Source organism: Panthera tigris, chromosome A3 (genome assembly GCF_018350195.1).
Source record: "Panthera tigris isolate Pti1 chromosome A3, P.tigris_Pti1_mat1.1, whole genome shotgun sequence".
NCBI classification, from domain to species: domain Eukaryota; kingdom Metazoa; phylum Chordata; class Mammalia; order Carnivora; family Felidae; genus Panthera; species Panthera tigris.
In genome coordinates this window covers 35,197,063-35,220,512 of record NC_056662.1, presented here as the reverse complement: position 1 = coordinate 35,220,512, position 23,450 = coordinate 35,197,063, and the positions used below count along the sequence as shown (strand labels likewise).

Genomic DNA, 23,450 nt, shown 5'->3' with positions numbered 1-23,450 from the left:
TTATTAATGTTTATTTATTTTTGAGTGACAGCAGGGGAAGGAGAGAGAGAGAGAGAGGGAGGCAGAAGCTGAAGCAGGCTCCAGGTTCTGAGCTGTCAGACACGGGGCTCAAACCCATGGACCACAAGATCATGACCCAAGCTGAAGTCAGACACTTAACCGACTGAGCCACCCAGGCGCCCCCTAATAATTGTTTTTAAAAGTCTAAAACATCAATTCTTTTCCTTCCATTGCATAAAGCTGAGATTGATTTATTCCATTGTTTACATCTTTCTTCTTTTAATTATTATCAACCTAATTTTAAAGTAAATTTTAACTTATAAAATAGTTAACTAACTACCATTTATTAGTGCTTACTGTATGCCAGGAATCATGCCAGCTGTTTTACACATTATTGTATTAAATCACATTAACCCAATGAGACAAAGATTTATTCTTGCCGTTTTATGGATTAAGAAACCATGGCTTTTAAAGGTTAGGTAACTTGCCCACTATCACACAGTTGATAAATGCTATAAGCCTGATTCAAAAGTAGGATAAAAAACTACATTGTTTTTTAAAAGTGTTTCTTATTCAATGATAGTCTTTATTTTTTCTTCTAAATAGTAGTTATCTCATAACCATATATTTCTCCTTCCACATCAACAAGTATGTAGAATTCTGTTTATTGAGTTTACTGCTATAATTCTGCATGTAAACTGAACATGTCTTCGGGTATGCAGTGATAAGTGCACAGAAACAGCAGACTTCCCAATTCTGAGGTCACAGATTAATTCATGTCTTAAAACAGTGACCCTCTAATCTCCCATAAAAAATCTAAATTAACTTACTTGGGGGACAAAATTGTGAAATAGGTGTTTATGATTGTTTGGTTTTTCATTTTCCAAATGTAGTATATTTATAGCACAACTAATGAGGGAAAGAAAGGGTTCTCTCCCAAACAGGCCTTCATTATGTTTTCACTTAGTCATTTAAAAAAATATTTGCAGATAGTATGGATATAGACATATTACAGATCTCCATTATAGCTTTTGATGTTATTGTATGGATGGGTGGGTGGATAGATAGCCAGTTGGATGGATACATTGATAGATGATAGACACATAGATAGGTGCCTCTTTGTGACATCTAAATTCATTTCTGTCAGTATTCCTCAGAAACAAAGTGACTGAGTTTCATGTCTGCCCATTCAGCTCATAAATGAAATTGGAAAATTTTAGTTGGAAAACTGGAAGATTTAAAGGATTGAGCAGTTTCAAAGGAGGTACTCAACAATGCTCTGATCACAAAAGAAACACACAGGGAAGGATTTCCCCCTTCTAAATATCTGTGTCTTGGTAGTGAATTTCTAAAACTGATAATTCAGCCCCATCATAGCCATTTATTAATTTGCTGAAGATAAACTAACAAGTTCTCTGGATATAAATTCCAAAGGACAAGTGATTGAAATGCTGATTTGATATGAGTGGGGAATGCTTTCTTCTGTTATCACAATTATCCACATAGCCCCAAAGATGGTGGCATGTTAACATATTCTGATCATCTCTGTGTCTCAATCATTTAGTAAGTGATGAGCTGGTAATTACCTCTTTTTTTTTGTCACCATCCAAGTATATCTATTATTTCCTCCTGGACCTAGCTCACAATTCTCCCCTCCCTGAAAACTTTCCAAGAGTTTTAGTCTGTTCTTCTCTGATCTTTTCTTTACTATATAATCTTCACATTTTAACTTGCCTTCATTTAGGAGTTGTGTTTAATATTCCTAACTTGTTTCAGATTTACAAGTTTGTGTCCACATGAGGGAAGTGCATAATTAGTATGTTTCAAAACTTCTATGTAACTCCTCCCTCCATCAGCCTCTACGATTCCTGGGTATCAATCAGTATCAATATCAAGTGATAGTATCCTTTTTATAAATTGGAGAATGGGTAATGAAAGAAGGATGAAAGTAAATCACATAACAAATGTGGGTGAAATTGAGACCAGAACCTACAATTGTCTATATGCTGTAAACTGAACAATTTATCGCTAGAGGGATGGAGTGCACAATAGAAAATGTGCACTTTATTAACCCATTGTTGATGGATTATGATGTCACACACCAAACCTTTGCATTGCCAACTGGTGCTATTTTATTCAAATGAGTCTGAAGAGTACCTTGGAAAGAGAGCTAGACAGACTTGAAAGTAATATAACATTCATTGTGTGTCAGCCATACTTCGATTTGAGAGAGAGAGACCGAGAGCACGCTAGACTGGAAGGGAGAGGATTGGAGTTTGAATCCCAGGTCTGTTATGTATCAGTGGGCAAAGTCAGCTCTGAGTTTTAGTGGTACTCAGTAAAGGAAGGAGGATGCCTACCTAACTGCCCTCTAGATTCATTCCAACATTAAAATACTGGAAGTGATTCTGTGGTCCCAGAGTTGAATATTTCATGTATTCAGAGATGGGAGGTGTGAAGGCAGACAAGAAAGATTGACTTAAATATTGTTTAAGATGGATAGAATTTAGAGAACTTTTTTTTTCCCCTGCGGTATATACCCAAAGATAACACTGACCATGAAAAATTCTAATATAGTTAGCTATTATTTGTCAAGCTCACAGAAAGTCTTGATAACATTTTTGCTAAAGGATTATCCAAGCAGGTCCAATAACTGAGAAGTTACTTGAAGACCTTGGCATACCTTACAGTCTTTATTCATGTTATACATCAGTCAACACAGATGCCCAGGATTGGAAATACCAGGAAGCTACTTTTGGGGAAGACCATGAATTACTGAGAACATTTCATTAAGTAATCTGCTAATTGTTGATAGAGAATAGGAATGTGCAAGAGTATAATTTCTGTCTAGAATGCTGGCTTAAAAGACTTTATCCACTGTGATATAAACAAATTAATACTGTTTTCTTAAAAATTTATGCAAAACATTATTGAAGAAGAGAGGCCAATTGTTTAAATCCACAGAAAATAAGAGTATATATGTCTAAAAGGGTTTTAAGGAGCACCTTGAGGGGGTGCCTGGGTGGCTCAGTCGGCTGAGCATCCGACTCTTGATTTCAGCTAAGGTCATGGTCCCAGGGTCATGGGGTCGAGCTCCATGTGGGGCTCCGTGCAGAGCGTGGAGCCTGCTTAAGATTATCAGTCTCTCTTCCCCACTCATTCTCGTTCTCTCTCTCTCTCTATATATATATGTATATATAGAGAGAGAGAGAGAGAGAGAGAGAACGCACTTTGAGCAAATGAAAGAAATAATAATAAACAGGTAAGATACAACTGAAATGCACTAGAAAGCTACTCAAATGGACTTGATATTTTTGAGGATGAGTTAGCTAGCATTCATACTAAATGTATCAAAAGATGTCCATTTCCTCCTTTCCCCTTCCCAGCTACTTCCCCTTCTCTGTTCAAAGGTATTATTTCTTCAGTTCATCCATTGGGGTCAGCATAGATGTTGTTACTCTGAGAAAAGGTTCTGATGTGTATGTGATACATGGTTCTTTTTCTCTCTGAGAAATCCTCAAGCAGAACATCACCTATTTGGGCAATCAACCCATTTATACCCCTCCTCCACAAATAACCATAACATTCCATATAATGGAAGACTATTCAGTGATTTAAAAAGAACTGGGGGGGGGGGACGCCTAGGTGGCTCAGTCAGTTAAGAGTCCGACTTCAGCTCAGGTCATGATCTCACGGTCCGTGAGTTTGAGCCCCGCGTCAGGCTCTGTGCTGACAGCTCAGAGCCTGGAGCCTGCTTCAGATTCTGTGTCTCCCTCTCTTTCTGCCCCTCCCCCACTTGTGCATGAATACAGGCACTTGCACGCACACGTTCTCTCTCTCTCTCTCTCTCTCTCCTCCTCCTCCTCTCAAAAATAAATGAACATAATGAATGAATGAATGAATAAGAGTATGCAAATCTGTGCAGAAGAATTCCATATACTTTATGTAGACATACCTCTCAAGGAGGTAGAGTGACTTACTTCAAAGGGTGCAGTAGAGAAAGCAGCAAAGGAAGCAGAATGTAACTTTATGTGTGGAAACCTGGCAAACACTACCTGGGCCAGGTGACCAAGGTCAATATCATCAGGGAGAAGCCATGTTAATGGTAGCACCCTGCATACGATGTGATATAATTGGTGATCACCTCCAAAACCAATAACCCCAGTTTAACCCTGGGAAAAACATCACACATATCCAGTTGAGGGACATTCTGCAGAACCCCTGAGCACCACTTGTTAAAATTGCCAAGGTCATCAAAAACAAGGAAAATCCAAGAAACTATCACAGACCAGAAGAGACTAAGGAGACATGACAAATAAGTATGTAGTGTCATGAATGGGGCCCTGGAATACTGGGGAAAGAAACTAGTGACATTCACATAAACTATGGAGTTTAGTTAATAGTAGTGCAAGATATTAACAATACAGTAAGGGGTATATGAGAGCTCTGTGTATGCTCTTTGCAACTTCTCAGTTTATTTAAAACTATTCCAAAATTAAAAGTTTATTTAAGGGTGCCTGGGTGGCTCAGTCGGTTGGGTAACCAACTTCAGCTCAGGTCATGATCTCGCAGTTTGTGGGTTCGAGCCCCATGTCGGGCTCTGTGATGACAGCTCAGAGCCTGGAGCCTGCTTCGGATTCTTTGTCTCCCTCTCTCTCTGCCCCTCCTCCACTCTTGCTCTGTCTCTGTCTCTCAAAAATAAATAAATGTTAAAAAAAAAAAAAAACTTTAAAAGAAAGGGGTATAGACAAAAAGTATTAGTCCAGGACTGATTGGATAGGAAAAAAAGAAAACCTTGTCTTTCACTGATCTATAAATCCTATGTTCTAGGACAAATTTGACTTTTGCCTCTAGTTTGAAATCCTCTATTATACTGAGATGATTTTGAACTCCTTTGCTACTTGCTCAAAGGTATTTTTCTCCTAAAATTCTGGAAGTCTGAAGTCACAACACTTTGTTCTTTGTTCTTTTATCCACCCCCATCATATTTTGCTGCAAACCTTGTCATTGTCAAGGCACAGCTGACTGGCTTTGTAAGTGGTTTGTGATTTCTTTCTGTTCCTGGTATTCTGGTGTTATTTAGGTTCGTTAAGGGGAACATTTGGGCTCGGCAGTTTGTCACTAAGGTTCAAGTACAACAACCACATCAACTACTAAGCCATCCAGACCTCAGCCATGATGATACAGAAGTGTGGCTCTAGCAAGCATTACAGTTAGATGCTTAATGAAAATATCACATGTGATCACATATAAAATCTCATAAGTGATCTTCAAGCTGTTCAGTGTAGTTCAGAAAATGCCTACCTTTCCTATAAAATCTAGTAACTCCAATTTTTATGAATTCTGTAAAAGGGTAAAAAAAATGTGCATCCATTCCTGGGTATGTTAATACTCAAGTGACAATGCTTACTCGTTTTGCAAATAATATGAATAATGAATGTAAGAAATAATCTGCTTTTTATAACCAGTTATAGACTTAAAATTATGATCAGCTTATCATTAGATGGTTAGGGCTTATTATTTAAGGAGAGGAACCAGGGAGGAGGTTTCCCCTAACTAGTAAATAAGACAGTGATTGCTTTGATAGTCTTCTAAATGGCTTTTTGATGTTTAATTGATATCTCTATTGAGATAGGTAAAGGCAAATTTGCAATTAAGGTTATATAATATTTGACTTATTTCACCACTGAAACGATCAATTTTTATCACTTTTTAGTGGATGTTCCTGGTGTCTTTTTTCCTCAGTGGAGTAGGGGTGGGATTGCAATATCAGTTTGAAAGCATGAAATGATTTCTTTAAATGGCATTCCCTTTACTGTTCCCAGACAATCGTTAGAGGAAATAAACCGTGCAAAGAAACCTCCATCAACGGCCTGCTGGAGGACTTCGACAACATCTCTGTGACTCGCTCCAACTCCCTAAGGAAAGAAAGCCCGCCCACCCCAGACCAGGGAGCCTCCAGCTACGGTCAAGGCCATAGGGAAGAAAATGGCTTCATCACCTTCTCGCAGTATTCCAGTGAGTCCGATACCACTGCTGACTACAGCACTGAGAAGTATCGAGAAAAGAGTCTCTATGGTGATGACCTGGATCCGTTTTATAAAGGCAGCCATGCCGCCAAGCAAAATGGGCATGTCACAAAGACCAAACACGGGGAAGCCTACTATTCTGAGATGAAGCCTTTGAAATCCGATATTGCCAGATTTCCTGTTGATTATCACACACACTTGGACTCACTGAGCAAACCAAGTGAATACAATGAGCTCAAGTGGGAGTACCAGAGAGCCTCAAGCAGTTCCCCTCTAGATTATCCATTCCAATTCACGCCTTCTAGAACTGCGGGGACCAGCGGGTGTTCCAAGGAGAGTCTGGTGTTCAGCGAAAGCGAGTGGGGACCCAGCCTAGATGACTATGATAGGAGGCCAAAGTCATCATACTTGAATCAGACCAGCCCTCAGCCCACCATGCGGCAAAGGTCCAGGTCAGGTTCGGGGCTCCAGGAACCAATGATGCCCTTCGGAGCAAGTGCATTTAAAACCCACCCCCAAGGACATTCGTACAACTCCTACACCTACCCTCGCCTGTCCGAGCCCACAATGTGCATTCCAAAGGTAATGTTATGTTCACTGCCTCCTTCCTTCTTATGTGCAGGCACCCCACAAAGGTGGTGCTAACATGACCTTCTCACAGAGATCTAATGTGATGCTTCACCTTTTAAGTGAGAGTCTATATCGAAACCCTACCTGATTTCTATCCACGAGCCCCAAGGGCAGAGGATGTAGGGCAAGGCACATTTATTCATTAAAATCCAAGTCTTTGGAGATCCCCTACAGGGTTTCTGATTAAAAGACAAAAAATTATTTATTTGAAAGATGTCCTGATATACTACTAATAAATAGTTTGCTCATATTGTACTGTCCTCTATTAAGGAGCATATGATCATAAACCATTAGATAGAGTAATTACAGTGGTTCCTATATTCTAACAAAGTTTACATGGATCTATAGAAAAGGAAAAAAATAATCAGGATTGCATGGTAAGTTTTTAATAAAGTTTATTTTAGAGTTAAATTTTAATTTAATAACCATTCTCACAGGTGTGAGGTGATATCTCATTGTGGTTTAGATTTTCTCTTATGATGAGTGATGTTTAGAACCTTTCTTTCCATGTACCTGTTGACCATTTGTATATCTTCTTTAGAAAAAAAGTGTATTCAGGTCCTTTGTCCATTTTTTGATTGGGTTATTTGGGATTTTTTTTTTGCTATTGAGTTGAATGACTTCGTTCTATATTTTTTAACCTCTTATCAGATACGTGATTTGCAGATATTTTCTCCCATTCCGTAGGTGCATTTTCATTTTGTTGATGTTTCCCTTTGCTGTGCAGAATCTTTTTATTTTGATGTAGTCCCACTTGTTTATTTTTACTTTTGTTGCCTTTTGGTGTCAAATACAAAAAATCATGCCAAAACCAATGCCAAGAAATTACCCCCTCTTTTTCTTCTAGGAGTTTTATGGTTTCAGGTCTTACATTCAAGTCTTTAATGCATTTTGAGTTGTTATGTATAGAATAAGATAGGGACCCAGTTTCATTCTTTTACACGTGGCTGTCCAATTTTCCCAGCACCATTTATTGAAAACACTATCCTTTCTGCATTTGTATATTCTTGGCTCCTCTGCTGAAATTTGATGGACTGTATATTTGTGGGTTTATTTCTGGTCTCTGGTCTGTTCCTTTGAGCTATGAGTCTGCTTTTATGCCAATACCATACATTTTGATGTCTATAACTTTGTAATATAGTTTGAAATATCCAGCTTTGTTCTCCTTTCTCAGGACCGCTTTGGCTGTTTAGGGTCAAATGTGATTTGTGCATGTGTGCTGTAGTTGCACACTTATGGTAGGAAGCTGTTTGTGTCAAGGTCATAGAAAAAGCTTTGTCCAGAGACAATATTACCATTCAGCCCTGGGGCCATATTTGGCCCATTGACCTGTTGGGTCCACAAAATAGTCATCTCCAGCTTCTGAAAAATCAAGATATTTCATTTAGTATCTTCAACTTCTGGGTTTCAGCCTTCTCTTTTAAAAAAAAAAAATGGGATGATCTGACATGCCTGGGCACAATTTTCACATAGCATTGGAAATGGAACTGGCTGGAAGCAAAGGCTGACCCATTAGAGGAGAGAGGCCCTTCTCAGTCCACTTCATTCATTTTTCTCATTAACCTAATCCTAGAGGCATTTGGGATTTAATATAACCCCCAACAGTGCCTGCCCACCCATTTCACAGGAGGAAAAACTGAGGTCCAGAGTGTCATGTGGCATACTTCAGGTTTCATAATTAGTTGGTTGCAAAACAAGGACAAAATCCAGGTCTGGTGTTTTTCCTAGTCCCATATTCTTCCCCTTATGAGGGCATACGTGATTTCAGGGGATTAACTGCATTTGCCACTAAAACCCATGAGGGGCCCCAGTGGCCGCCAGAAGTCTCAGCTAGGTAGAGGAGTAGGAAGAGGATGGAGGGAAGGGATAATTTGCTTCATTCCTTGCTGGGTCCTTCTTCCTGCAGACTTCCAATTATAAAGCAAAGCAGACCTACTCTGAAATCTGGTTTTGTTAAACCCAGAAACAGTGCAAGAAACAATGCAGAAAACTATTGTGGCTCAGAAAAGATATATCTGTAACAGAAATAATGAGGAAACTGTTGTGGCTCAGGAAAAAAAAAAAGACAACATATTCACACTTGGGAACTTCTACCAAGAGTTTTTCAGCCCTTATAATCAAGGGCTCTGAAGGAGCAAGCTGCTGTTCCATGTCACATGGGACCCACGAGAAATTCACGGGCAGGTTTTGTGGGAGGGTGGGTGGTGGGAGGCATGTTAGTAATTAAAACGTTTACTTGATTAAAAATATAACATCTCTCTAAAAAGACTTCGGTGCCTGTGTCTTTAGAACTGTAGTCTTAAAAATCTACCAATCACATTTGGATTTCCTGCTGAGGGAAGAAATAGAGATCACAACTCAGATAATTTGGCTTTGCCTTATGGAAAGTCCTAGAGGCTGGTGGGTAATGTTCACATCTCAAATAATAAGAGAAAGGATCAAATTTGTGTGGGTTTCCAGATAGAGCAAATATGGGAGGAAAGTTGTGTGTATGTGAGAGAGAGAGAGAGAGAGACACCAGTTTTACATTTTGGCCTAAAGGAGGAAAAATACTAACATTAACTCACAGAAATAACTCCTCCAGTGTTATCTGCCTACCTAATTTTCCTGTTGACATGACAGGAATCAAGGATGTTACAAATCTGTAGATATAGCATCTATCTCCCTACTTTTGAATGTTTTTGGCTGCCACAAGGCAGATGAAACCTTGGGGGATAATAAATAAAGCCAAAAAAAAACCCGTTCACACTACACAACTATAAAAACCGCTTGAGGGAGCCTGGGTGGCTCAGTCGGTTAAATATCTAACTTCGGCTCAGGTCATAATCTCACGGTTTGTGAGTCCGAGCCCCGCGTTGGGCTCTGTGCTGACAGCTCAGAGCCTGGAGCCTGCTTCAGATTCTGTATCCTTCCATCTCTCGACCCCTCCCCTGCTCATGCTCTGTGTCTCTCTGTCTCTCAATAATAAATAAACATTAAAAAAATTTTAAAAAAAGAAAAAAGCTTGATGTGAAGGGAGAATGCCCTCCACCCTCCCCTGCAGACAAGTCTGCTTTACAGGGAGGGAAACCGACTGAAGATATTGTCACCATGCCTCTGATTTTGCTCATTCCCAGGCTCTCCAGGGAGCAGGCAGCTGCCAGCTCACATGTATCGGTGCTGACCCAGCAATCCATTTCTTGCTCTGGCTCCAGCCTCTGAGAAGCCCCTGGTGTAATCACACTTCTGCCAGTTCACTAAGCACTTGCCGTGTGCCAGACACATGTGTTGCCTTGTTGAGCCTCACAGTCCCGGAAGACAGCAATTCTTGCCTGCTTTGTACATATGAGGAAACTGGGGCTCTGAGAGGCTTGGTAATAGCCAGGTCAGCTCATAGCCAAGCTGGGATCCAGCTGTCCAGGCTCAGCCCCTTTGCTAGACCTTGGATATATCCCCAGTGGCACAGGAATTCTGCAGGCACTAAGCCTTCAACCTGCCTCCTTCCAAGCTCCTTTGAATACCTTTAACAGTGAAGTCCTCTAGGGTTGTATGGTACTGTCCCACTCAGGAGCAGGGTTTCTCAGCCTCAACACTGTGGACATTCTGGGCCTGATAATTCTTTGTTGCAGGGGAGGAGCTGTCACTGTAGGATGATTAACAGCATCCCTGGCTTCTACCACTAAGTGCCAGTGGCATCTCTTCCTGTAACATCCAGAATATTTCCAGACACTGTCAAATGACCTCTGGGGCAGCAGGGAGGAAAATCAGTCCCAGCTGAGAACCACAGTTCAAGGCTAACTATTTGTCAAGTACCTTTTGGCATTCAAGGGTGTAGGTTCTGGAGGTAGACTGCCTGGATTTGAGTCCTGACATTACCACTTACAACTGGGTGAGTAAACTGCTTAACTCTACTTCCCTATCTATAAAATGGGGACAATCATGTTGTGTGAGGGTTATATAAGTTAATAATTGCGGCAGCCTGATTATGAATACACACATGTATCTGTATGTATAGCATACCAGATGGCGGCTGTGACATGAAGCCGAGGGTTACCTTATTCCAGGCACTGTGCCAAGCGTTTTGCAAGCATTACCCCCGTTGAGCCCTCATGACGATTCTGGAAGACTTCAGGATCATCTCCCTTTTACCCTGAGAAAGCTGAAAGACAGAGGCCAAGTCTTTATCGACTTCCCAAGGATATGAAGGTAAACAGCTGAGTCAGGATCGAAAATTAGGTCCATCTGACTCCAAAGTCGATATATTCCAGAACATTCCTGTTTCCACAGAAGAAAACTGAGGAGGAAAAAGATGGATATGAGGCCTCAGGGCTCAGATATGCCACAGTCAGCCCTCACCTTGCTGGTGAGAAATGGGTGATGAGTCACAGACGGATTTGGGGTACATGGGGACTGTCCTTTATTCTCTCTGTAGGGTAGGGTAGGGTGAAGTCCTCTGAGAAGCTCCTTAGTGTCACCCAGACTGATTTGTGGCCAAAAAACTGGGATCACTGGTCAAAAAGAGGCATTAAGAATAACGATCCCTGGGGCACCTGGGTGGCTCAGTTGGTTAAGCATCCAGCTTTGGCTCAGGTCATGATCTTGCAGTTCGATTCATGTGTTCAAGCCCCATGTTGGGCTCTGTTCTGACAACTCCCAGCCTTGATCCTGGTTCAGATTCTGGTCTTCCTCTCTCTCTGCCCTACCCAGTGTGCATTCTCTCTCTCTCTCTCTCTCTCTCTCTCTCTCTCTCTCCCTCTCCCTCTCCCTCTCCCTCCCTCCCTCCCTCCCTCCCTCCCTCCCTCCCTCCCTCCCTCTCTCAAAAATGAATAAATGTTTTAAAAATTTAAAAAAAAGTAACGATCCCTGAGACTCTCATATATACTCTACCTTGAGTGATGGTGTTATTCTCTTTTATGAATGACAGTCCAGATGTTCTCACCCATTACAAAAGACGTTTAAGAACACAAGTTCTAAAATCCGATTCTCTGGATTTAAGCACTTACTGGCTTTATGATCTTGTCTGTGCCTCAGTTCGCTCATCTGTAGAGTGTTTCCATACCTACTTTGAACTTCTTCTACAGATTAAAAAAAATCAGTAAATGTAAAGGAGTTATCACATGGCAGGCACTCAGTGTTAGCCCTTATTCCCTGGAATATTTTTGGTTGGAAGACATGTCCCCATATCTGCTAACACCAGCCATAGAAACATCCTCTCTGTGTAATCTGTTACATTTTTTTTTTCAAAACATGGGAACAAGTTCCATGTGACTTTGCCCTCACAGACTCATAAGTACTGATGCCCTCACCTTAGAGATGCGGGTCACAGAAGGCCAGAGTAGCTATGTGCCTTCCTCAAGGCCCTGTGACTCCTGAGTGACGGAGCTAGCTGAAGGACCCCAATCCCGCCACCTTACCAATTGCTCTACTCTGTAGGATGGACATGAAATTCTCAGACTTCCCCATAGAGGCCAGATGTTAAGAGAGCAGAGTATTTAGCAGCATTTAAGTAAGAATCATCATATGTAACTACATCTCCAGTCATGATGGTTCTTGCCAGCCAACCTCTCCATGTTACCCCAAGCATCTGGTCTACACTGAGCAGCAAAATGACCAGTGCTGCAATCCAGGACATCCCAAACAGATGACATATTAAGGAGTTCTGAGTGGAGAGAGAGGGTGCAAGAAAACTGGCATGATTCCCCAGATCTGGGGTCACCACTGCAATGGTTTTTCACTGCTCAGCTGTTCCTTTGCTTTACCTGGAAGGAAAAAGCTGAACTAATGTGCTTCATCTTCCTGCATCAATAATTGAATGACTCACTGTTCTTTGTGACACACTAGTACACCGAGATTCTGCCAGGGTTCAGGAACAAAACTTCAGCTTCTTATCTGCTAAGGATTCCAGCTGAACACTTTCAGAGATCCTGTGGCAATGGGAATGCTGGTAAACTCTTATGAGCTGCAACAAAAATCAGATGTCAAGGGAAGAGAGGGAAGGAAAGAGAGGTGCTAATCGCTTAATATAACAATGGGTATTATTTTGATTTTTTTCTTTACATATGGGCTCTTATAGGGTGTTGATTCTGGCTCATAAAACATCCAAAAAGGTGATTCAGAGCATCTCAGACACCTGTCCCTTTGGCAGGAAGACTATAGGGGTTGTTTGTATATGAATGGACATATCTTCCCATGAATATTCCTATGGATCAAAGTAAATTATGAGTGAGATTGCCATTAGCAAATTAAAATGAAATTCATCTAACCTGGCAATATGTGTTCCGGCTGTCTTGGAGGCCCTGACATACTTGAACCATATTCTGCAGCAGGGAGCCAATCCCCAGAGGTGCAGATACCCCCTCCCCACCCCTGTAGCTGCAGGCAGTGGCCAGTCTCAGGTCTTAGTAATCTGCTCTTGAACTGAAAATGCATTCTTTGTGTCTGGAGGAGCAAGGGGGGCGGGGGCAGGGGGTGAGGGTTGAAGACACCAATTCAGAGGTGGAGGAAGAGCCTGAAATACCTGTATGCTTAAGCCTGCTGATCACAGATTTATTCACTTCCTTAACTAAGCTTTCCCTACCTGTAGAGGTCATAAGCCACTTGTCCACGCTGTCTCAGTGTGCATTTGCCATATATTTTGTAAGGTAGGGTAAAGCATGACTCTTCCTCCTTCATGTCATAAGGGGTGTAAGTTGCCTACATGCCTAAATAGGAATCCAGTATCATGGCGTGGGAGATCTCCTTGCAAAACACATATGGTGCGTGGCTTCCTGCTACATGCAGTTTGGAAATCCAGCAAGTGTCTGACTATCCTGAAGGTAACCTACTTCCCAAGGCCCCTGCATCAAAACCTTAAGCAGACACCTTGATTCTTCAGGTTCCAAGTAGAACCTGCTCATGACCACTGCTCATTGGCGGTGATAGCATATGCTTGCTTCTCTTACCAAAATTGAATGGCAGCTCATATTGTGTGCTGTGTCCCTTCGTCATCTAGGCAGGGCAAATATGAAATAGGGATATTTCATTTTGTAAATGGAAATAAGTAAATCGGAGGAAACTGACCATGGCTGGGCAATTGTCGAAGTCTTGCTTCAAGCAGGAGTTGTATTAGGGTGCAGTAACCTCCCCCCACCTGAGGCAGATGGGGAATAGCTCCCATCAGTGCCATTCCTGCTCGTATCAAGGAGAATTGGCATGGCAGAGAACAACCAGAGGGATACATGAGAGTAAATACATATTCAAGTGACAGGATTTAATGAATCCCTTTCCCCTAATTGCCAGCTTCTAACATGTCCCTGCAGAGAAAGCTAGTTACTGATTCTCCCTGGAATTCTTACGGGCAGTCACTCTCCTTTCCCAAAGCCGAGGCTACTACTGCTACACTTCCCTTTGAGTCAAGGAAGGACAATTTCAGACGTCCTTTCCTTGTTCAGATGATAGAGGTCTGTGATTCACTTTTATCCCACATTTGATTTACATAGAACAAACAACACCCAGTCTGGCTCTTTCATGTTTCAGAGGAGCAGTCTCTTTGCTTTATTGTACTCCACAAAGGTGTATTGGAGCATCACACTCAGGCACTGGAACCAGCTGCCTCCCATCCCTTGTAGCTCTGTGGGAAGTGGAAAGAGACACTGTCCATCTTTCACTGAGCGTTCCGCAGTCCCCATTCTGCAGGCACAGACACACACACACACACACACACACACACGCCCAGTCCAGCACGACCTAGCCACAGCCTCCCTGTCACCAGTACAGAAGACCACGGTGAACATATAGATGCTGCCTCAGGACTTTTTTTCCCTTCTTTTCTTTCTCCCGCCCTCCCCCCACCAAACCTGTTTTTTTTTTTTTTTTTTTTTCCAGCCTTGGCATAAAATGGTCAAATGATGTTCTACTGCAGAATTCAATTTCACAGTTCAGTTAGGTCCTTGATTACACTGCCAAATTCAGATTAATGTGCATTTAACGAACATGGATCAGGGGAATTCTGGCTGACAGCCAGCTGTAATCGGAGCAATTGATAGCTGTGTGGAGTTTTATGCCCGTCCACCCCAGCGTACCACTGGTGAAATTGATTGATTAAATGAATTCATTGCTATAATTATTTATAATTTTGATACATCGCAAGCCTGTGTCTGACCCTATCCTTGGAGACGTTGTGCTCATTGTCGAAGGGTAGTCCCGCTGAGTTGTTAGCCCTGGATTATTTATGCCCATATAATATAGCCTTTTGTTTGTTTTGTGCCCTTATGTTTTGATTCAGTTTGAATAGAGACATGAAAGGGCACAGTTCTTTAAGAATTAATTTGTGTGGTATACTTGAAGGCAACTAAAAAATGGAACCTAAACTACGAATGCATGTTATTGAGCATTTCAAAGAGGAAGCAAACCAAAACTGCGTATAAGTTCTTTTAGTGTTTTTAAAGAATCCCGTAGAGAGAATTCCTTTTCAGAACGTATTCGATTTTCAATGATAATTACTGGTCTCATAGCACTGCAGCTAAGCACTTTGGCAGGTTTGGTGATAATTTGCAAAACGGTCTAGTCTGCTCTTATTACATCTTGCCATTTGGAAGTCCCCCCCTTAAAAGTATGTGGACCATGGTCTCATTTCTATGAAGTTACTCTTTCACAAAATCCCAGGACCATTCTCTCAGGAGGGGTGGGAAGAAAGCCTTTCTGGTGTTGTTTTCCACCCCTGCTTCTAGTCCTGTGCCCTTGCAATGTCTTCAGAGGTGAACCACTTACATAGATGTTTTGGAAAGGTACATTGGATTTGCTTGTTAAATATCTGTACCTTTCGTTGGCCTGCTTCTACTGCATTGTGGTTTCACTAAATGATTAAAATCTATATCCGTCTCAAGATACTACACTCTGAATGTACTTTTTTTTTCTAGAATATATATTTGTAGATCAGTTGTGAAAAAGATCACACAGGTCAAGCTTTACTCCTTTGAAAGCCTTGCTTACATGCACAAACGTGTGTGTCTGTGCAAAACAATATACATGAACAAATTCATCAGATTTTTTCACCCATTTCCAAATATAGGGTATCATGGGAAAGATTATTTAGAGTAAGACAATGAAATAATTAGAACAGTTTAAGGGCCATGTAAGAGGGCCACGAGGGCTTGTTACAGAAGAAAGCTCGGGCTTGCTTTCTTCTTAGCAAAAGAAAGGACATTACTGTAGGTGAACACAAAGTTCTGGTCTGGCCAACGCAATAATGAAAGTGATGAGTTCTGTACATAGATGATCAGCTCATTTTGCTGTGATGGTTATTTCTTTGCTGTGTATTTTGAGCTGATTTCTCTAAGCCAACACTTCAAAAAAAAAAAAACAAAACAAAACAAACTTAATTTATCTTCACCTCCCTCACCACCCCAGGCATTATCATTCATCATTTTCTGGCCCTTGTATTTCTAGCATTCTGCTCCTGGCCTTCCAGACATCTGAGCCCCTGGTGAAACACTTTAACCATGCTTTTGCTCTGTAGTTGTCTTTCCACACCATGCCCACCTCTGCTCTGACCATGTCTACCTTTTTATCACTGAAGGGTATCTCTGACAACATATCAAAGGCCCAAGTTCTAAAGTGACATTATCTGAATTTGAATCCCACCTCTACTTTTTTTATTTTAATGTTTGTTTATTTTTGAAAGACAGAGAAGAGAGAGAGAGTAGGGGAGGGGCAGGGAGAGAGGGAGACACAGAATCCGAAGCAGGCTCCAGGCTCTGAGCTATCGGCACAGAGCCCAACACAGGGCTTGAACTCACAAACCGCAAGATTGTGACCTGAGCCAACGTCAGACACTTAACCGACTAAGCCACCCAGGCGCCCCAACCAACTCTACTTCTAAATAGCTTTCAGACCTTTGCATAAGCTGCTTGAACTCACTGTGCTTCAGTCTCCTTATCTGTAAAATGGAACAATTATGGGGCCTATCTCATTGTGTAACTTGAGGTTTAAATGCATCTATGTATATAAAGTGTTTAAAACAGTCCCTGGCACATGGAAACCACTCAGCAAATGTCAATTATCATTATTAACATTTATATGTATCACTCCTACAGGGATAGACTTCTAAAAGAGCAGTTGGTTAATGGAAGGGGCCCTGCTTTGGCTCCCATTAACATGCCCCTGCATTCTTTCAAGGAGTGAGTGTCTCAGCCTTGATTACACAGAGCGGGGAGGTGACAAGTAATGGTAGAAATGTCAAGACAGGCAAGAATGCAGGCCTGTAGTGCCAATGTGCCTAGTGCCTGGGACATCTAGACATCCTCCCCCTCGGAGTGAAAGACTGACCTGAGCAGAAGAAGAACTGGGTTGTGCAATCCTCCTGAGGGAATGGAGGGCCATTTGCCTTGGATGGCTAGTGGTGGGGGTTGGGGGGGTAGTTTTACCTCCCTGAGGCTCCATTTTATCCACAATAAAATGGGATAAATTTCCCCTTTCTTGACTCTCAGAGTGAAAAAGAATGAGGCTGGCACAAATAGGCCAGCAATACTATCATGGAACCCACAGTTGGGTGGGTTAATGACCCAACTGAAGGCTATAGGTCAGCAACATGGTGGCCCTGAGCCAGGACATTCACTTCTCCTTCCCAAAGTCAGCTGTTAGTCTGTCATCTTCTCCTTGAACCGATGGAAACCTGGAGGGAGGACCACATGTTCTCTCCCTGGAAGCAGTCAATTCTCCTTCTACAGATACACCTCGAATTTTGTTCAAAAATTGTTTCTTGTGAGAGTGGTTGCTCCTCACCCATCACTTTTTTTTTTTTGAGTCTGTGCCTCTTACCGGCAGGCATGAAAAACAGTAGCACGGTTTTGTCTCAAAAACCTAATTTCAAAGATGTTTAGCTCCCAGTGAACAACTCAGCCTTCCCTCTCTGACTGGAAATGGTCCCATTCATGTAGGCAGGCCTCCTTTTCTTTATGCCACACGTTAGCTGCTAAGAGTAGGCTCGGATAATGCTGTTGACAGTCGGTAAAGGAGAGAAGTGGCCTGATGTGGTACGGAGTGGTGTTTGCGATTCCTACTGGATTTTTATTTTTAATATATCTTCAGAGATCAGTTACACATGCTTGTGGGGAATGAATTCAATTTCGCTTAAAGTACAGGAGCCAGGCCTCCACGGAAGACACCGCGGGATGAGGCCATGTGATAGTTCCCAGGACATACTTTCAAAAATAAAAGTCATAGACCCCGCTTCCCCTCACATGTTGGCCTTGTAATTAGCCTGGGCCTGGCTAATCTCAAACTTAATTTAAGGGAAGAACCCAGTTGTTTAATTCACACTGACATTTTATTCCCCCTCCCCACATCACAGAAACAAACCAGTTTTCCCTGAGGATAGCACAAATTCAGCGTGATTTCAAATACAGCATCTTAATTATAATACAGTATTCAGTAGATTATAATTAAAACCATCTTTGCTGATTGTTTTGAGGATACATTATACATTAGTATAGGAATACATTTGCTACCAGTATATTATATTCAATAAGTGCTAGCTGGGCTTTTAAAAAAATATGTTACTATTTCTTTTCTCTTGCATTCCCACTATGCTAAGGACTTTCTATAATGATACCAGCATGTAGAGTATATTGGCCAGTCACTATTCAAATCCTTTGATGTGCGTTCAGTCCTTCAGAGCTCACAATGACCTAAAGAGGTAGTTACTATTGTTACAATTCCCATTTTACCGATGAGAAAACTGGAGTGCAGAAGTTTAAATAACTTGCCCCATGTCACACAATGTGTAAATGGCAGAAAACATTTTTGAACCCAGAGCCTGTTTTCTTAGACATTAGGTTGCTCTAGGTTTAGCCTCATCAAAACCCTGTGAGGGAGGTATTTATGATCCCCATTTTACAGATGAGAAAACTGAGGCTCAGAGAGGCTTAGCGATTTGACTAAAGCCATCAGAGTCAGAATTGAACCCTAAGTATGTCCCTCAAAAGCATGTGTTCTCTTGCTGAACAGCCAGGATGGGGCCCTGGCTTCAAAGTACCCTTGTTCCTGCTGGGTGGTGCAAGGCTGCCTGAATGGTGAACTCACCTGAGTAGATTCTGGTGTTTTCATGACTAGGAAAGACTTCACTGCTGGATGTGCACAGGCCAGCACTGTCATCTGGGAGCCAATGAACAGTGCAAAAGAAGTGAGAATGGTTCCATGGTAGGAATTTTAAGGAGCCAACTGTGTTCAACTCTTGCTGCCAGACTTCTGGAATAGGTGTGTGATGATGTGTGATGAGGCAGGAGCTTGGAACACCTGCTGTCTTCCAGGTGACCACCATATTGCCAGATCCAATGAGCAACATGCCCCATCCTACTTCAGTTCTCCATGGCATTTGACATGCTTCATTACTTCTTCCTTTTTGAAATGTTTTCGTACCTTGACTCAGGACCACCTAGTCCCTTACTTTCTCTCCTACATTTCTGGCTACTTCTTCTGTGCTCCTTTATGCAACATCTTCCTGCCTTTTCTGGTCTCTGAATGTTGGGGTCCTTGGATTTTCTCTTACACATGCAACATCATGGCTTTAATACCAACTAAACGCCAGTGATGCTCAGATGCATGTCTTAGCTTCATCTCTTTCCTGGACGCAAAGCATGTCTAAGTCACCTAAGCAACATCTCTGCGTAGATGCTTGATGGTTCTCCCAAACTTAACGCAGCCATGCTGGAATTCTTTGTTTCCCCCATGTAATAATTAGCTTTTGCCATGTAACAGATTATTCTAAAACTTGATGATGTAAAACAATAATAAACATTTATTACTATTTATTACCTCACACCGTTTCTTTGGGTCACTTCTCTGTGACTTACTTACTAAGCTGGATGATTCTGGCCTTGAGATTCTCATGAGGTTGCAGTCAAGATGTCAGCCAGGTCTAGTCATCTGAAAGCTTGACTGGGACCAGACGATCACTTCTAGGATGGCTCATATGGCTGTTGGTGGAAGACCTCAGTTTCTGACTCTTGGCAGGAGACCTTGCACTTGGACCTCTCTATTGAATCCCTCAAGACATGGCAGCAAGAGAAAACCAGGACAGGTATCCAAGAGAGAAGGCAGAGGAGCCACAATATCTTTTTTGGTCATGGAAGGCACTTGCTATCACTTCCACTATATTCTTTTGGCCAGACAGGTGAGCCTGCTACAGTGTAGGAGGGGACTACCCCAACTACAATAGCCAATCTAATCTCAACTCACACGGACGACAATAAGCTAACAGGCATTCCTGTTTCCTCTTTTGCCACAAAGGTCTTTTCTGCTCCAGCATGCAGATCAGGATCAATATTAAGCTCATGTTTCTCTTCTCAGCAACCTCCAATGGTTCCCATCTTACTCAGAGTGACAGCCAGCGCCCTTGCCATGGTGTACATGATCCCCTCCTAGCTGCTTTTCTGGCCATCTTTCCAAAATGACTCCCCTGCACTCTAGACGAACCTCTGTGCTATTCCTCAAGCCTGTATTTTCTTAGAATTCTGTGTGTGCTGTGCCCTCTCCCCAGACTACCCCTCCCCACATAGACATTGGGCCTATTTCTTCATGTCAGCCAGGTTACTGCTCAAATGGCACCACCTCAGAGAGGCCTTCCTTGGCCATTACATCCAAGATGGCATCTCATTAATCTCAAGCCCCTTGCTTTGTTTTATTTTCTTCATGTCTTTATTAATACTGGACTGCATACTGTATATTTATTGGTTTTCTTATTTATTACCTGTCTCCTCTAGAATATAAACCCCAAGAGGGCAGAAATACCATCCATTTTTATTATTGCTGGACCTTCCCATGGCACCTAAAGTGGTGCCTAGCACCTAACAGTTGCTCAAAGATTAATCAGTGGGCTTCATGAATGTACTACATGGGAGCAATGAATTTATTTGGAAAGGTACTACCCAGTAGAACTTTCTGCAGTGGTGAAAATGTTGTATATCCATGCTGTCCAATGTGTGGCTATTGGATACTTAAAATGTATCTGAATACTGTAACTGAGGAACTGAATGTTTTATTTTAATTTTTTTGTTGATTTCAATTAAGTAGTTACATGTAGCCAGTATCCATATATTAGAGTAGATATAGAACCTTGAGATAGATGGGGGGTGGGGGCATATACGTGTCATTTCCTGTACATCCCAGTAGAGTGGTAGAGATTTCCTAGGGTGCTGTGTTAGTATAATCAAAAATCTTTTTGGAGAGCTTTCTGTGTACCCAGCACTGTGTTGTCATCAGAATATTATATATGAGTGCATTGAGCGATTAGTGCATTCTATCCTGGGCAAGGAGGTGAATGTGGCATGATGTGGTATATTCATGACCTCAGCCATTCCAGGGGTAGTCAAAGATCCTTCCTGATACCTCTCAGGGAGCAATTTCTGGCTGTACATCAAGTATCATATAAACCCCTCAATGACTTCCCCTACCCTTGTTCTGTCTTCCCTCCCTATATTCCTCTGTTGAGTTCCCTCAATCCATCCTTAATTACCAAAGTGTTCTCTGCCAGAATCCTTTTGAAGGATGACCAAATTTCCTTTCACACACACAGCCCTGCAAATTTTGGCTGCTCTCAATTATATTTCTACATATTTGATGAGAGCATTGTACTTACCTTATGGTCCATACTGAAAAGCTGCTTAGCACAGGGAACAATATTTTTCCTTTTACATATATCTGCTAGGTTATATGTGTGGGTAGTACATCCCCCCTCCAGTAGATGGGTTCAAAAGCATGGACAAAGGCCTTCTATCCCTATCTCATTGAAGACTAACACCCGTTAATGACAAATGGGATCTTACATTCCCAAAAAAGAAAACAAGGCCTAAATACACATTGGATAAGGCACATTTTAACTAAAACTCTCCGTGTGGTTCAGATGAGGGGGGAGAAAGCCCTCTCCTAGGAGCAGTGGGTACAGTTGTTGCCCAGCCATATCTCTTCATCACCTATTGTTTCTGTCTGCCAACACTGCTTTCCTTTGTCTAAAGCAGTAGTTCTCAGCCAAGAACAATTTTACCCATATTCTGGGGATATTTGAAAACATCTCAAGAAATTTTTGCTGGTAATGACTGGCAGAAGAGACTGCTCCTGGCATCTAGTGGGTAAAGGCCAGGGATGCTGCTAAACATCCTGCAATATCCAGGGCAGTCGCCCACACAGTTATCTGGACCCCAAAATCAATAGTACCAAAATTGAGAAATTCTGGTTCTAAGAGCTTTCTCTACCCACTGGAGCCTACCCAGCCCAGAACATGGCAGGCCAGAAGTACCAGGAAACTAATATCCATGGAAGCAGATGTTAAACAGTGTTTTAAAGGGAGCTGGTGCATAAATATTCCAGCTCTCTGCCCCTCAGATGGGATAACTCCCAGGTACCTGCTTAATATAGTCTCTGAGGATGCAGGGTTACCTAGTGGAATTAGGTTCCCTGTTTCATTGGTAACTTGCTGTGCCTTTTAGGGTTCACTAGAGAAACAGAACCAGTAGGGGTGTGTGTGTGTGTGTGTGTGTGTGTGTGTGTGTGTGCGCGCGCGCACACACACACACAGAGAAAATGAGTCCTCTGTGGATGACCTTAGTCTTTTCACTTAAAGCCTTCAACTGATTGGATGTAGCCCACCCACTTTATGGAGGGCAGTCTGCTTTGCTCAAAATCTACTCATTTAAATGTCAATGACATCTAAAAAATACCTTCACAGTAATATCTAGACTAGTTTTTGACTAAACAACCAGATGCTGTGGCCTAGCCAAGTTAACTCATAAAATTAACCATCATAGTCTATGACTCACCCTTTATTGGTTTTCCCCTTCCTTGTCTCACTTCATAACTCCTGGGATCACCTCTCACCATTTATATTCAAATCCAGGTCTCATAGTCTGCTTCTGGGGATTTTAGTAGGGAAAGGGGAAGAAAGAGGCTGGATGGGGGTAGAGGGTAGGGAAATGGTGGAAGCAGGGACAACCTGGGACCTCACAAGGTAAGTGTCACCCACGACCATGTTGTATAATGGCACTCTTCATTCAGGCCAACTGTGGGTTGGCTCACTGACTGCGGCATTCAGATCTAGCATGTGAATATTTTCCATCCGTGTCTGTCTTCCCAGGTGGATTACGATCGAGCACAGATGGTCCTCAGCCCTCCGCTGTCAGGGTCTGACACCTACCCCAGGGGGCCCGCCAAACTACCTCAAAGTCAAAGCAAAGCAGGCTACTCCTCAAGCAGCCATCAGTACCCATCTGGGTACCACAAAGCCACCCTCTACCACCACCCCTCCCTGCAGACCAGTTCACAGTACATCTCCACAGCTTCTTATCTGAGCTCTCTGAGTATCTCATCCAGTACCTACCCCCCACCAAGCTGGGGCTCCTCTTCAGACCAGCAGCCCTCCAGGGTGTCCCATGAACAGTTTCGGGCTGCTCTGCAGCTGGTGGTCAGCCCCGGAGACCCCAGAGAATACTTGGACAACTTTATCAAAATCGGAGAAGGGTCAACTGGCATTGTGTGCATCGCAACTGAGAAACACACAGGGAAACAAGTTGCAGTGAAGAAAATGGACCTCCGCAAGCAACAGAGACGAGAACTGCTCTTTAATGAGGTATGCGGTGTGTTCAGATCATTATTTCTCTCCTATGTAACATTTATTTCCCACGCAAAAATATTGCACATACAGTGTAGGACACTAGAAAGCAATGAAAATGTAAATACAAAAATAGTGCCCCCATAATCCTTCTGGTCTTTCTCTATGCATGTATGGCTGCTACATTTACAAAGTACTGATGTGGATCAGCCACTATGCTAAGCACTGATATG

At 42.3% G+C, this 23,450-nt stretch overlaps 1 protein-coding gene across 1 annotated transcript in view; it reads left to right on the top strand.

The window, feature by feature from the left end:
• PAK5 (p21 (RAC1) activated kinase 5) overlaps positions 1–23,450 on the top strand; it is a 101,993-nt gene that overhangs the window by 54,723 nt on the left and 23,820 nt on the right. Inside the window, exons 2-3 of the mRNA XM_007086817.3 lie at positions 5,826–6,611; positions 22,744–23,235. Of these exons, the coding sequence (XP_007086879.1) occupies positions 5,826–6,611; positions 22,744–23,235 (1,278 nt within the window). The remainder of the gene's footprint in view (positions 1–5,825; positions 6,612–22,743; positions 23,236–23,450) is intronic.